A 15,094-nucleotide genomic window follows, 5' to 3' on the forward strand; every position below is an offset into this window, starting at 1 on the left:
TGAAACTTGATTTCAGCCGTCATTTTACCTTTTAAGCCTGTGAGCCTCAAGAATCAACTAATTAGGTGCAACTTAAGTAACTGGAGGAAAAAATAGCAATTTAAATACCCGATTTTCCAAAATATTACAAGAATCAAATGGTAGCAATATTACCATTATTCTGCTGTGATGTTTTAGTTTGCAACCTTTGAGCAGTGGGTGTGTCAATACCATCAAAAGGCAACCCACACATGTGAGGTAACAGGCTTTATCTAACATGACTCAGTGATTATCTCCAATTTTATCTTCAGTTGACTGAGTCAAATTATATTCGAGTTGTTATTACTACTTTGGTTTTAATAAAATATTGTTTTTTTTTTATAAAAAGTACTCCTGGCTCAGTGCATCTGTTTTTATTTTTCGGGTAAACCCTTCCTGTCTTCTTAATCCTCAGCTGGTTGCAGAAGAAAACCCTTCATCCTGAGACTGGTACTGCTTCAGGTTTCTTCCTGTTAAACACCAGCTGTTCTTCTCCACTGTCACCACATGCTTGCTCAGTAGGAGGAGCATCAACTAGATGCATTAGACTAGCCTTCATTGAAGAGGTGACATTTTACTAAAAAAAATTTTTAAAAATCACCCAAGTAAGATCATCTGATGATCCATTAGATCATCAACTGAATATGACTGGATTGTAGTATAAATTAGGACTGAATTAGACTGGGTACATTGCATTGCAAAGGATTGGATTAAACTGACATTACTTTGTGGTGAATTGGCACTTTATAAATAAACCAAATAAAACTGATTTCATCCAGGATTCCTGGGTCTTTCAGCACATGCCACAAAGCACATATGAGAATGTGGCAAATGGTGTCACAGTCACTGGACAGATAGATGAAACATGAAATATGCAAATGGGCAGATTAATCAGCACGAACTCGCTTCCTACCGTGGAGCGCAGCAACACCACTTCGGCATCACGGGCTGTGGTACGGGTGCAGGTGGACTTGACGCACCATTCTGGCATCCAGTAGAGCAGCAGGAGAAGGAAGCCTCCGGTACAAAGTACACCGAAGCCTACAAGGGCCAGTCGCCAACGGCAGAGACGGTAGCCTTGCAGCTCCTATGTAAAGACAGGGGAAAGTTTGTAATGTGGAGAGAGAAAATTCTGGTATAGACAGTAACCATGTTTACATCAAGATTTGTTCATGTGCATTCTGAAGCATCACATTTGAAATGCTTGATGGAAACAGCAAAATTTGAAATGATTAAAAAAAAAAAAGGTTTCATGCTCGCTTGAGGTGATTTTTGGCTTTTTTGAAAAAGAATTAATGTGCTAAAGGGAAGATGGAATAAGTTCATACAAGTTGGTTCTGTAAAAACTTTCCCATCCACTGGTAGATATGTACCTTGGCGGTTAGGACTGCCCTTTTTTCTCAGATGTGAGGTTGATCTACTTTGAAACCTTTACTTCCTGTTTATTGCAGCCACGCGTTTGTCAGTTGTACCAACATCTGACGAAATTACACTCTGCATAGCCTGGTTGATTTGCTCCCAACAAGAAGATGGAAACACACCTAACTGACATTTTCTTCTTTTTTCTTAGCAACATTTTAAAAGTTCACTGAAAATTTGCATGACAACTGGATGGAAATATAGCTAGTGATGCCAAGTCAGATAGGCGTACCATCTCCTCCTCTTCCCCCTTGTTGAGGATCTTCATCTCACCCCTCTCCATGTTGCAGAACAGCTTGTCGAGCCCCTTCCTTAGTCACTAGAAGCAGCCAGAAAGATCAGAGTTATCAGTATAAAGCAAAATTTCAGCTCCACTTGTTTGCTACTGTAAAACTAATGATGACTGAAAAGAGGATGGACAGATAGCTCTTTAGAAAGTCCTTCAGGCACTGATTTTCTGATTTAAATAAAAAAACAACACATTATGGATGTTCATCAAAATTTTGCCATTAAAAACTTAAACATTAATCAGCCAGATTATGAATAATAATTACCACTAAACCTTTGGAGGAAACAGAGAAACAAACAGTGGACTTTGATCAATTACAAATTATGATATACAAAAATTTTATTTCACTTTTATCTGCTTGTTTTCATAATCCTTTGAAATGATTCAAAGGACTATATACAAACAATGGTATCAGCTATTTAAAAAAAATAAAAAATGAAATATCGATAATTTAAAAAAATCCTGAGCCTTGAAAACGCTGGTAAGATAAATAATCAGGTGATGCTTCCTGTACCTCTGTGCTGTTCAAGAGCTGCACTGTGTTATATGAAACCTAGAATTAAAGAGTCCAACTCCCAGCAACTAACACTGGAGGAAGTTTATCCATAACCTCCAAGCATGCCACAGCAGAAAAGCAGGAAATAACAAATAAGATTCAAATCAGCTTCTTGCTTCTTTGTTCACACACAACATTTTCTGTGGCTCAAGATTGAAATAATAAAAAAAATACTTGTCTGATTTTGGAGCTTTGGCAGACAGCCACATGATTTAACATTTCCAGGGAGATTTGGTCTAGAACGGCGTCAAACTTATCAATTGAACTGTTCTTTGCCCTTTTCTGCTGACATGTGGGGCATTTTTAGACAATCAAAAGTGAAACCAAACATGACTTGGAAATCACAATAAAAAAGGAATTTAAAGAGTCCTACATTTTTGACATCACATAAATATATATACTATTCACCACTTAGTGAAAAATTGTTAAATACAGAGTATTCAATTTGCTGTTCAGTTCACTGTCAGATGACTTTTTTTCTTGCAGAGATATATTTCACAAAAGCTTAAAGAAATCTTTCAATGATTAAGGCAAAAATAATTCAAATAAATATAATATTTAAAGTTGTCCAAGCCAGCTAATCCATTAGTTGTTCTATTTCTGGAGTCACAGTTTAAGTGTAACTTTTTGATTATATTTGTGCTTCAAGCCACATGCAAATAATAAAAAAAACTTATTTTGAGTTTTGAGTTCAAATTAAAAAAAGTAAATAAATAACCCGATAACAAGAGTGAAGCTACAAGATAATAAAAGTTAAATGAAATGAAAAGAAAACACAGAAAGTCCTGGCACTGTCACCCATGTTAAGGCAGCAAAGGCTCTCCATATCTTATCTGGACCAATCACTGTCCTCCACTACCCCTTTAAAACACCCAGAAATCCTGTGATTGCACTCAAACTCAGATCTTATCAGGCAGCTACACCCAGGAGAACCTTTTCAGTGGCATACTCTGGGATATTTTACTTGGGACCAAGCCCTTCCTTCTATTTTCCAATGGCAGCCCTCCCCCTGACCGGTGCTATGCGGTGGGTGCAACACAGGCCCAACATTCCTTCCCAAACTACTGCAATGAGTGGAAATACCAACAACAGTGCATCACTGATTAAGTCATTTGCAAAGTTTCGATCCAGGAATAGTGACTCAGAAAAAACTTCAAAACTGAATTTCAAAGTATCAAGGAATCATGGGCTGGTTGGTGGTATAGACGGAAATGAAGGTCATGAACTCACACTTTATATGCTATATAATATTCAGATTGTTAAATGGAGTCTAACTGAAGCAAATCCTCACACTTGACAAAGTTGACAGGAAAAAATACTAAAAGTTTGAGTTGGAAGCACAAACAAGATAGAGAAATATGTTTCACTACCGTTACTGTAGTCTCAGATACAGGTGGTAAATATAGAAAATATTAATCTGTAAGTATCCCATCTGTTTCGATTCCCTAGCATCATCCCATCCTAGCTGCTAAGCTGTCTATAAACTGAGGCGGCTTGGATCACAGAGGGATGTGTGATCCCTCTGTGCCTGATGGCTCACTCCTGGGACAGACCATCCCTGGAAATAACTTCATTAATAGGAAGTTACATATTAACTCAAGCTAAAGTTTTAGGTTTCTTCACATTGTTAGTGGAACAGTTCCTAGAAACCGTGAGCCCAGATATAGACATAGCATAAAACTAGTAAAAATTAGTCACATCCTGAATTAGTTAATTTGCTCTATTAAAGCAAAGTGCAAGTGCAGAGTGTAAAAAAAGCATTTTTGATATTAACACCTTTTTCAGACACACCGACATCCATAACAATCACTCTGGTCTTTCACACAATTGTGTTTTACTCCAATAAAGACAAATTTTGAATAGAGTCACAGTGCACAAAAATTACTTTACAAGTTCAAAGTTTATTAGGGAGTAATGTGTTATAAGACAAGTTAACTCATCACTGTTCATCTTCACTTTTAATGTTACTTTAGTAAATAAAGTTTCTCATTGGATTGTTTGCATTTGTCACAGATTGGCCAGCATGTTTTTTTTTTCCCGTGACTGATGCCGATTAAGCTGAGTGCAGGGCAGCCCTTTGCTATATCAGTACTGCAATATTTATTTTGCTCAACTTCCTATTTTGCTTCTAGAAACTGAGTAAATGCCTAACTGTCGGCACCACAGAGAAGATGTACTTATACTACACACATTCTGTTCTGACCACATTGGACATTTTTTTTCAGTTCAGTTATTCAAGACTTATAAACTGTTGTATAAAGCAAACAATTAGAGGCTACTTATGTTAAAAAGATAAATAACTGGACCAACTCGATACTCGGACTAAGACTCGCTCCTACCTTGAGAACAAGGGACACAATGCCCCAGGCGGTCCACCTCCCCACAGGTAGCTTGCTCTCTCACAACACCAACCTGGAACCCTGAGAGGGGAGTCACACAAGAGAAGAAAATCATTTTATTAAAGTTTCTTAACATTTCAAGTAAAAGAACTACATTTTCCATAAGGTTGAGTTTGACACAAGATTTCCCTTAAACAGTAACGGACCAATCAGTGATTTACTGAGCAGTCACAAAACCTTTTTTGAACCAGCAAGGCAATGTCAAAGCAGATACCAAGGTATCATGAATACATCTGAACAAGTGTTTTTGTATCATTTGAAATTCAACCAGAGTTCAGTTAACTTTATTTTTTATCTTGACTGGTTAATGATCCTAAAATTAACAGGTTTTGAAAGCCCAGAGGATTTCCTGCATGTCAAATTGGTTTAATCTATTGAACATTTATAAAACATTAACATGAATGGGTGACAGTTTGAACAACTCTTTTAAAAGTTAGAGTTTATATCAAACTTTACCGTATTCGAGGTGTCAGAACAACACCGCGTCTGGCTCTGGTCTAAAGTAAAAGTGTTCATATCCACACACTTTTTACACAAGAGGTAAAACACATTTACTTCAGGCCCTATTGCAGCATTTCTAGTGTGTGAAAATCTAATGGGATTAATGCAAAAACAAATAAAATTGTATAACATAACTTTTCTATTTATACAAAATTAAATAAGCGACAACCATTTATAAATATCGTAACATGTGGCTAAATGAAAAATAACTTACGAAATACTTATTTTAATTTTATATGGTGCATAATGTTATGTCTTTGGTAATTTATTCTTTGAGAATAACTCACAGAACAAACAGCTGCAAATGGTAGATAATTAGTCAGGCTATCTGCTGACCTCAGTCAGCTGCTTAGCAGACAGCTGGTTAGCAGGTTGTCAAATGTAGCTTGAAACAGTGTTGCTTTAAAAAGAGCGGTGAGTCTGAAAACTGACTAGTTTTCAGACAACTGTATTTTTGTTTTAATTTTCTTTCTCATAATTGGAAGAAAAGTGGAGCAGAATCAGTTGGCAGCAACAAGTTGAGGAGCAACTGCTGTGCACCATTATATGCTGCAACAGTCACAGAAAACCCATGCTATAAAGCAATAGAAAACTTGTTCAAAGCACACCTGGATGATAAGCTATATTTTTAACTTGCTGCTTGATAATTTAGAATAATCCCAATGATGACACTGTACAGATTATTTTGTAGAATAAATCCCAACATACTGATGTAAATAAATAAACTAAGGTAGAACTTTAGCTGCACATTCTGAACCCAGTACTCACCAATCAGGAGAACCCATTGATCGTGACCAAATGTGATTTAAAACACAGAATTTTACACACACACAGAGTTACTTATAATGGTTTGTTTTCTTTGTACTGGGTTCTTTGGCTTCCCTGTTGGAAATACAGCAATAGTAAGCCTGTAAGCAGCAGAGTTCAGTATGGCTGCATTCCAATCAAAAACACTGGAATGCATGAAATTAGAGAAACAAATTGTTAACAGCTTGTGTTGTGAATATAGGAAGAACTGCAACTTTAGGCAATCAACGCTGGTTTTACAATGGCATTAAAGAAATAAGGAGAAAATTTCACAGCTATCGTTTTTTTTCTTCCCAAAACAAGATGACCGAAGTGCGCTGAAATCCTCTTTAAAATCCTCTTAGTCTTAGTAACTTTCGTTTGTTTTCGTCCAATCATTACTTAATATTAAACAGAGGTCGTATTTCTAGTGATTATTTCCCTAAAGGGTAAAATGAAATTATCCGCAATGTAGTTGCCAAGACGATGAATGCTGCCCTAAGACCTTAATCATGGGATAGTAATAACGTGACAAAGGAAAATGTCAGGTGATTTAGTCCAAATAAGCCTTACAGTCGCTGTCTCATCACAATGCCACTGACATATTACTGCAATTTTATCGTCCTGCAAAGAAAGTCATCCTTAAATAAGCTTTATGTTCTGCAGCCAAGGCCAGCAGAAGAAATCACGGCTTTTACTGGAACTAGAGGCGCCTGTTTGAGGTCTATAGGAGTCAGTGTGACCTGTCTGTTATTTATAGAGTCCTGCAGGCCGGCCTAAGGCTACATTGTTGTCTCTTGTTTGATTAGTCTACTACTGTATTAATAAGCAATGCTGGCCTGATGGAAATTTAGAAATAGACAGCTGTTTAGAATTTGTCAAACAAGATTCTTATCACTTTTCCTGAAAAGGGGAAAAACACCCACTAAATGCAATTAGTGAAACCATTTGCTGAAAAAACATAAAACATTTGAGTTTGCCGTTTTTCTAAACCTTTACAAAATATGAGATTAGATCAATAAAAACAATTAATTAGCAACGACTGTGATGTCATCACCCTGATCTTTAAATCAACAAATGCCCCCCCTCCTCCCTCCCCCCACTATATTGTCAGCAATATGGTCATTAAACACCAGATAGATTCTCCTTTCCTCTTTAACTCACAGACAAAAAAGGAAAAGTAAACAATGAGCCATGACCTAATGACAGAGGTCTATAATTCATGGAAGCATTTGGAGGAAAGTGTTTTGTTGCCATCATACTCTGCACTCAATGTGCTTTCTTTATCACTTCCCGTCCTGCTCATAGACTATTACAGCCAAGCTTTGTTTTACCTCCATGAACCAGTGAGGTTGTGATTTGAATCTCTGTTGCCTCTGGACTTCCTTAAAAGTTTCTGATCATCTGCCTTTTCACCATTGGCTACTGAGAAACTCTGATGGCTTTAACAGAAACAATAGACTGATGGGATTTTTCTCCAACTAACAAAAAAAAAATTACTTTTCAAAAGTAAAAAAAAAAAAACAATATCCCCTAGAGTTAATATAGTGCATTTGTTTATGAAATGCAACAAAACCTACTTTTGAAAACACATAATAATGACTCTACTTTGAAGCTCAGGCAGTAAAAAGCTGAAAAAACACACATGTCCCCTCATGAAGCAGCGCACATTTTTGTTATTCCAAAATATGGATTTTGATTAATGGTTTTCAAACATTACAGGGTTTGTATATCAAAGTGCATCAATACTTGAAAAAGGGAGAATGTTAACGTCTCAAAATCTGACACCTTGAGGAAAAAAAAAAAAACTGAAGGGAACAACTTGGGGAAAAAATTTTAATCCCATTGATCAAAACCTTTAAGTCTGACCACATGCTTTTGGATTAACAGGGAAAGTGCTGGACGATCTATAAAAACCTGCTTTTCCCACTGTGCGAGAGATTAAACATGTTTTGATTATTTTTTTTATTTTTTTTTTAAGGGTTTTCCTGATGAAAGCTGATCCTGAGTGAGAGATGCCAAGTCTGAAACCAAAGCTTACTAAAATGTTTGGAGGTTTTAGTATTCAACAACCAGAAAATCATTATTATTATAAATAAAAGACCGTTTGAAAGGTCTGAAAGTGAAGTTTGTCAGATATCTGGCTTTGTTCTTCTGCCGGAGAACAGTTACTGAATGCAGAGATCTTTGAGGTACAAACAGATTTGTGAGTTGAAAAGGATGTTTTGCAGGATGGCAAATTTGTTTGAATAATTATACGAATTTTTTACCTTATCCTACCAAAGCTGTAACTTCACTGCTACGAACCTGATTTCTATCCTATGGTTTTTCCTCTACAACTGCTGGGTGGGTGTAGACAAAGAGGAGGCTTTTTCCCCCTTCAGTAAGATAATGTGCTGCAGTGGGAAATATCAGTAAAGAAGAAAGAAAACGAACTACCAACATTTTCTTTCATGCTGGTATTTGTGGAAATTACCTAAAATAAAATGCATAGTTTTCAACCTAATGACAAGAAAAATAAATCTAAAAAATATTACTGGTAATTTTAGTGTCATACTGTTGTGAAAATTTAATCCAAGTATTAATTGAGAACAAAAACAGAAAACCTGCTACAGCATGCATTTATATTTAAAAACACTATTAAACGTATGTCTTATAGCATTTATTAGTCAAAGTTCTGAAGAGCCAGCTCTGGAACCACAGGCTGAAGTTGCTGATGTAGTTTATATAGTTAAATTTGTCTTTTTTCAGCCAGCTGATAGGCAGTATGCAGGAGTTGGGCAACACTGCACTACTCATTTAATATATTTTAAACCCTATGGAACAGTATAAGGGATTTTTTCTTACTTTTTAGAGAGACCAACTTTTAAATAGATCCGTATTACTTGATACCAGTGGCTGGTCCATCCCTACAGCGATGAAAATTTGGCTCATTTAGCGCAGCAACCAGTAAGAAGCAGAAGGTTCCCAAAGATGTGGTGCATCTTTTTGTACTAAAAAACTAAGAAAGGGACAATTACCACCAACAAGCAAAAATTTGCTTTATAAAAAGCAATTAGCGAGTGGGGATGGTATCGAGTTTGAATCTCAGTCTGCCAGCAAACTTTCAGAGTAAAAAGTCTTCAGCTTTCAAACGACAGGCTACGCAAAGCCATAAAACTCTTTTACAACACTGGAGTTATCTCTACTTTATACAGAGCTGCTACTTTTTGCAGTTGTTTGAGTTTTTATTGAATGTGTTTTCACTTTCACTGATGAGGCCCTCTGGGTTATCCTGTGGAGGCAAACTGTGATACCAGCTCCAGAAAGATGTGTTGTTCCATCACCCTGCTCTGGGGCTCCCACATCAAGAAACGCCGGGTTGTCGAGAGGGCTTCTGTCATGTCAGGATATTTCTCATCTCTACTCTGAATCCACCTGGCAGATCTTCAATCATAGGCTGATGTGTTAGAGCTCAACTGTGAAAAGTCTTAAAGCGTTGGCCAAAAGGCCAGAGGCATATCGATGCCACATTTGTTAAACTGAGAAAACTGTTTCCAAATGCCTCTTGTGAAAAGATGACGGCTCTCACAAGAAACCAGATCAAGTGTAAAAAAAGAAAGAAAAAAAAGCCTTTTAATCTGAATCTGTCTCCATTTCAAATAAGCTAATAAAAACTATGTTGTAGCAGAAAGTGTTCAGAAAGTCCACAGGGTAACACGATGTGAAATATGAGAGGTTTAAATATCCTTAGAAAGACATTTTACCTACTGCTGTGCAGGCACAACTTGAGATAAGTTATATTTACGCAATTAGAGGCAGCAGGGGTGAAATATCTGGTTTCTAAATAGTCAAAAGGCTTCAGAGACATGGAAGATATTGCAAAAAAGAAAAAAGAAAAAATTAATGCATGTAGATAAGGGTCATTTCCTATAAGAAATGTAACAACAATGCATCTCTGAATCTAACAGAACAATCAGGACGAGGAAACAACAAACCCACAAACTGGATCTATAAAGAGTTACAAAGTAAAAATGAGGAGAAATACAATTTTTTAAACAAAATTTTGTCAAGACATTTTTTTTATTATTCATTTTACTTGTATATAAATAAACATGTTTTGTGGAAATCTTCAATAAACAGTTAATTAAAATTGCATAGTTATTTTTCAGTGTTGCCTTTTGTGATATGTCAAATAATCAAATAAGTCGCCAGATGTATTACAGTAGGACTGCAGGATACTAGAAAACAAGCAATAATGTTAAATGTTGCAATAACACTGATTTGCGATAAACAAGCAAATGCTAATCTGTCATGGGTTCACTGCAAACAAAAGACTCCAGCTAAAAAAACACTATTATTTCCATTTCAAGCTGTTTATGGCCCACACCTGTTTTGGAACTGAAACAACTTAGATGAAGTCTTTTTTTAGTTACTAAAATCACCTTTCTACCAGTTAATCTTCTAAATCTGTTTATGCTGCAATAAAGAAAACAAATTTATTACAAAGCTAGAAGCTGAGGGCATCGTAGCAGCAAACAATCAACTAACGCTCATTTCAGTTCAGGCAGGATCCCAAAATATGCATATTTTCTACAGCGATGTTGCAGTAACAATAAATTATTTGTAATATTTTGATGTAACATCCAAGCAGTCCTTTGTAACTGTGATGGACCATATAGAGAGAGTGAAAGAAGCCTTTTCATAATTGTCCCATTTAATATTTTATTATTGCAATACAGGGAGATGCTGTCATTTTGAGACCATTTTCAGGTAATATATTGATACTGGCATAATAATGCACATTCTCCTTTCAAAGACCGTAACCTTTCATTTTATAAAGCTCTCCTAACACTGGAACTGGAATACATTTTGACAAACAAAAACAATAAAACAGAAATGAAAAAAAAAAAAACGCGCACACCTTGTTGCAAGTTCCAACTGTGATTCAGCATATTGTGACACTCTCAATATCTAAGTATAAATATTAAACCAGCTTTTATCAGACTAGAAGAGTAAAGGGCCTGTAGCACCTGTGCAGAAGCAACAGGAAGAATTGCGAGAAGGAATGTTGTCAAGAATCTTTAAGATATTTGTAGCAGAGTGAGCATCAGTCAACGTACAGAATATTTCAGTAGCTGCACTAAAATGAGAGCAAATCTGTCAGAATAACTTGGCCCTGTTTATTAGAAGTTTTGATGTTTCTTATTTTCAATAATCACTTCATCAATTATTAAGCGTCTCAAATAATGATTACTAACCAAAATAAGGATGTTTACAATGTTTTTCATAATCGAGCAGCCTAAGTGGACTTCGACCAAAACTATATTGCCAAAACAATAACATGGTTACATGAACAAGGAACTTGAAAATAAACTGCCGTAAGCTAATAATTAACACAGCAGCATAACTTGGCAAATATACAAATATGACTTGGACCGACACCTTTCTACTGATTAGTTTTAAACAAGCATATCAGGAAAAACAGTAAAATCAAATATGCAACGTGTCTATATTGTGCTTCTTTTCAATTGTTTAATTGCATTTAAAAAATCCTTCTGTAGCCTGAAGCTATTAATAGTTGAAACAAATATTGTGGAATATTTATTTGTATTTAAGGCGTCATTGATGTAGGTTAAGTATGATGAACCTTTAAAACTGACAATCTACTTCTTTTCAGAGTTTACATCTCAACAGTTTTGTTCAACTGCCTGTAATCAAGTTGTTTGCTGTATAAAATTATTTGTTCTTGCATATTTTATTACATACATATTCTTGCTGATGCTTTTGATTTGTGAGATAATTATATTTCTTCGATGGAAATTCGGTTGACGTATTAAGAGCAAATTTAGAGGCGGAATCCGTGTCACAGCAATGGCACGATTAAACAAATGGTGACCTCTATAGCAGAACAACTGCTGTGAAATTACAAGCCTGGAAACAAGTCATCAGTTCAATAACGAACCCAAACAGATGAATGGCACCTGTGAAATCTGAATCAAAGTACTAGATGGTTTTAAGAAACAAATTTATCAAGGTTTATTCTTTATTTTCTCTCTTTAAAAATATGACGCATGACAGCAGGCAGGTAGGTACATGTTGGCAGAGCCATTACCACAAACCGCTATGACATAGAAACATGTCTCAGTGTGGTTCCAAAACGTTTAAACATTGGACCCACAGAGTAAGAACGGCAGAGTCAGGACTCAATGACTGAAACTTCAGCTAAACAAGTACTGTTAATAAGCCAAGTGAACCAGGGCAATACGGAGATCCAACTGAACTGCAATACTGGTTTTGTTAATTTATGGACGCCACTTAAATCTGCAATAACAACAGATATGATAAGTGGTTGCTATCTTTGCTTCAATCACTGGACTTGTGATTTCACAACCTGGCAGCTCCATCCCCACTACGGTAGGCTGACGTCAGCTGGATTTTTTTTCCTCCCCCATTCAAAAACCTGTTATCTCAAATTCCTGTCGAGCAAGATCCTCTAATCACACACACATTGTAGTTCCAAGAGAAACTGACATCTTCATTCACTGCCTTTCAGAGGGATTCCTGTCAGATTCTGACTTTCCAAGGACACACTTTTAACATAAACTGTTTAAAAAAAATTAACAGATTAACATTTATCTTAACCACTTAAGCATTATGCAATATCGGGTGAACATTTCACTGAAAATAAAAACTTAATATGCAATATGTTTTAATATAAAAACCATCACTGAGGAATCCAAAAATCTGAGTTTAAAACAACATTCAACCATGATCCCGAAGTCATTTGAAAGCCCTTTTCTTTCGACAATTTTAAAAAAAAGTGTTTGCTAGTATTTCTAAGGATTCTAAAAATACAAAGGACCTAAAGCTCTACAACACTTCAATATCTTACAACAGATGTGTTGCATTCAGAAATTAAATTAAAGCTGCCATCCACCTTTTAATCACTGAATTTGTTATTTTTAAAAGGAAGGAAAAAAAGCCTTACTGCTGATAGAGGGTTGACATAAGAATAACTTTTTTAAAACAACTTAATCACTTTCCTAATGTGGTCAAAATCAAATTCAGCAAAAAAAAAAAAAATGAAATGTGTCAGCAAATATATTTCTGACACCAGAAAAAGCTGGTGTCCATGTCAAAAGAAACCTATTACTACCGCTATATTTTTCTTTTTCAAGTATTAAAATTGAACTGATTAGTATTGATCCTACTAATCAATAGTAGGATCGTAAAAATACGCTTTTTACATCCTTCAAAAAGCGTATTAAAAACTATTAAAAGTTGCTGAGTATTTACCCAGCGTATTAAATCTCTAAAGAAAAAACCGGCAGTAAACTAGCCTAATATTCCAATTTAGGTCACAAATTTGTAGAACAATTTTAAAAAGAAGACTGAAATCATCAGAAATTCCCGAGTTTCAAAACGGCTGTAATTGTCTTCATTTTAACCAATTTACATGTTATTAACATTCAGAAGCTTTACAGTTCTTTTAAGTTGTTTACTAAAATACCTAATGACATTTATAACAAAAATAAGCTCACATATTAGCGCTTTATCCGTCAAATTAAATTTGTGGAGATTTCAAGACCTCAACTTGGTGTTTTATGGCCAACATTGGGGTCCTGATATCAACTTTGTGAGTCACTGAACTGGAAGACACAGTGCTAGCTGGCTAATGCTAGCCAAGCTAAGATGTTAGCCCTCTACTTGGTCCATGCGTCTTCCATGCTTCTCCTACTTCTCAGTCTCATTCTCTCATAAACGAAACACCGTTTCAGTAACACATGCTGTTCATCAGCCAAACCAAGGGGATGAGACAGACACCTGAACACTCATCGGTGAGCTAACATTGCCGCTTTAGCCTTAGCTGCGCTTCGGAGAAAATAACACATGGTGGTAATGCAGAAGGCGACCCGCGAACATATTTCAGATTAACACACTCACCCAGAACCACCTGGAAACTCTGAAGATCACCTTCGTGTCATAATGAGAGGAGAGTCTCTGTTATCTGGAGGAAACCGTTGCTGAAACGTGTAGCGGTCCGAGTTTAGTAGAAGGAATGTTTCCACAGCAGTAGAGAGCCAGCCGGAGTGGAGGAAGATAGCCGCCGCGCCGTGTGTTGACAGCTCTCAGACAGACCCAAGCTCTTTACTACAGCAGCGGCGAACTGGACTGAACTGGATGCGTGACTGCAGGAAGTGACATATCCTGACATCACGCATAACCACGCAATCAGCGGCCGAAAGTAAATATTGGTACAGTCAAAACAGGGGGGTCATTCATTCACTGTAACACGCGTTAAAGTACTGGATAAAAAGGACTGTCGAAAATCATGCGTGACATTGTTGTTGGAATAAACGAAGCTTTATTTGCGAATCTAATGCAAGTATGCGCAAAAAAAGCAATAAAATTTATATTGTCTTTTTATTTTGCAACGCTTCTCGTTTTATGTGTAGATCAACTAGAATCAATGCATTAATGAAGAACTGTAAAGTGTATGAAGGATTTGTGATTTTCAAACGTTTTTCAAATAAAGATCTGAAAAGTGTGGCGTGTATTTGGGGTTTTTTCTACCCTTTGCTGCTGTTACTGCTGCAACTCTTTTGGGCTAAGTCTATTAGCTTTGCACAACTAGAGACTGAACTTTTTCCTCATTCTTTGACTGGGCCATTCTAACACTTTGATCTAAATGTTGCACATCTAGCAGCAATATATGGCGTGGTCTTGCTGGAAAGTGGTCCTCAACCTAAAGTCTTTTAGTAGATTTTCTTTCTTGGATTGGTCTGTATTGTGCTCCAACCAGCTTCTCACAAACTCTAACTCACTTTTAAGGATGTGCTAATGAAAACCAACCATAAAGCATGATGGGGATGTTTATGTTAAACAATGATTAACACAAACATTACAGAAAAACAGTGTTTCGGCTTTTTTCTTTTCTTTTTTTATAACCTACTTATATGATTTTGGTATGTTTCACGGTGGTCAAATGTTTGCTATGTTTCCTATATTGCTTGTGGCAAACTTTAAACACAACTTCACATGCTTTCTTTCAACAAAGGATTGCCACTCTTCCATAAAGGTCAAATTTGTAGCCCACAGTTAGTTGCCCTGTCAACAGATTCTTAGACCTCAGACGCAGATCTG

General features: G+C 36.3%; 1 protein-coding gene across 3 annotated transcripts in view; it reads right to left on the reverse strand.

The window, feature by feature from the left end:
* atp13a3 (ATPase 13A3) overlaps positions 1-14,145 on the reverse strand; it is a 32,948-nt gene extending 18,803 nt beyond the window's left edge. For all 3 annotated transcript variants that reach the window (XM_007542037.2, XM_007542029.2, XM_016665577.1), the window contains exons 1-4: positions 13,895-14,145; positions 4,622-4,702; positions 1,670-1,756; positions 932-1,105 (exon numbers count right to left, since the gene is read on the reverse strand). In XM_007542037.2, coding sequence (XP_007542099.1) covers positions 932-1,105; positions 1,670-1,720 — 225 coding nt within the window. In that variant the 5' untranslated portion in view covers positions 1,721-1,756; positions 4,622-4,702; positions 13,895-14,145. The remainder of the gene's footprint in view (positions 1-931; positions 1,106-1,669; positions 1,757-4,621; positions 4,703-13,894) is intronic.
* Between the last annotated feature and the right edge of the window lie 949 nt (positions 14,146-15,094).

The sequence above is a fragment of the Poecilia formosa genome, unplaced genomic scaffold, assembly GCF_000485575.1.
Source record: "Poecilia formosa unplaced genomic scaffold, Poecilia_formosa-5.1.2 Scaffold10, whole genome shotgun sequence".
NCBI lineage: Eukaryota > Metazoa > Chordata > Actinopteri > Cyprinodontiformes > Poeciliidae > Poecilia > Poecilia formosa.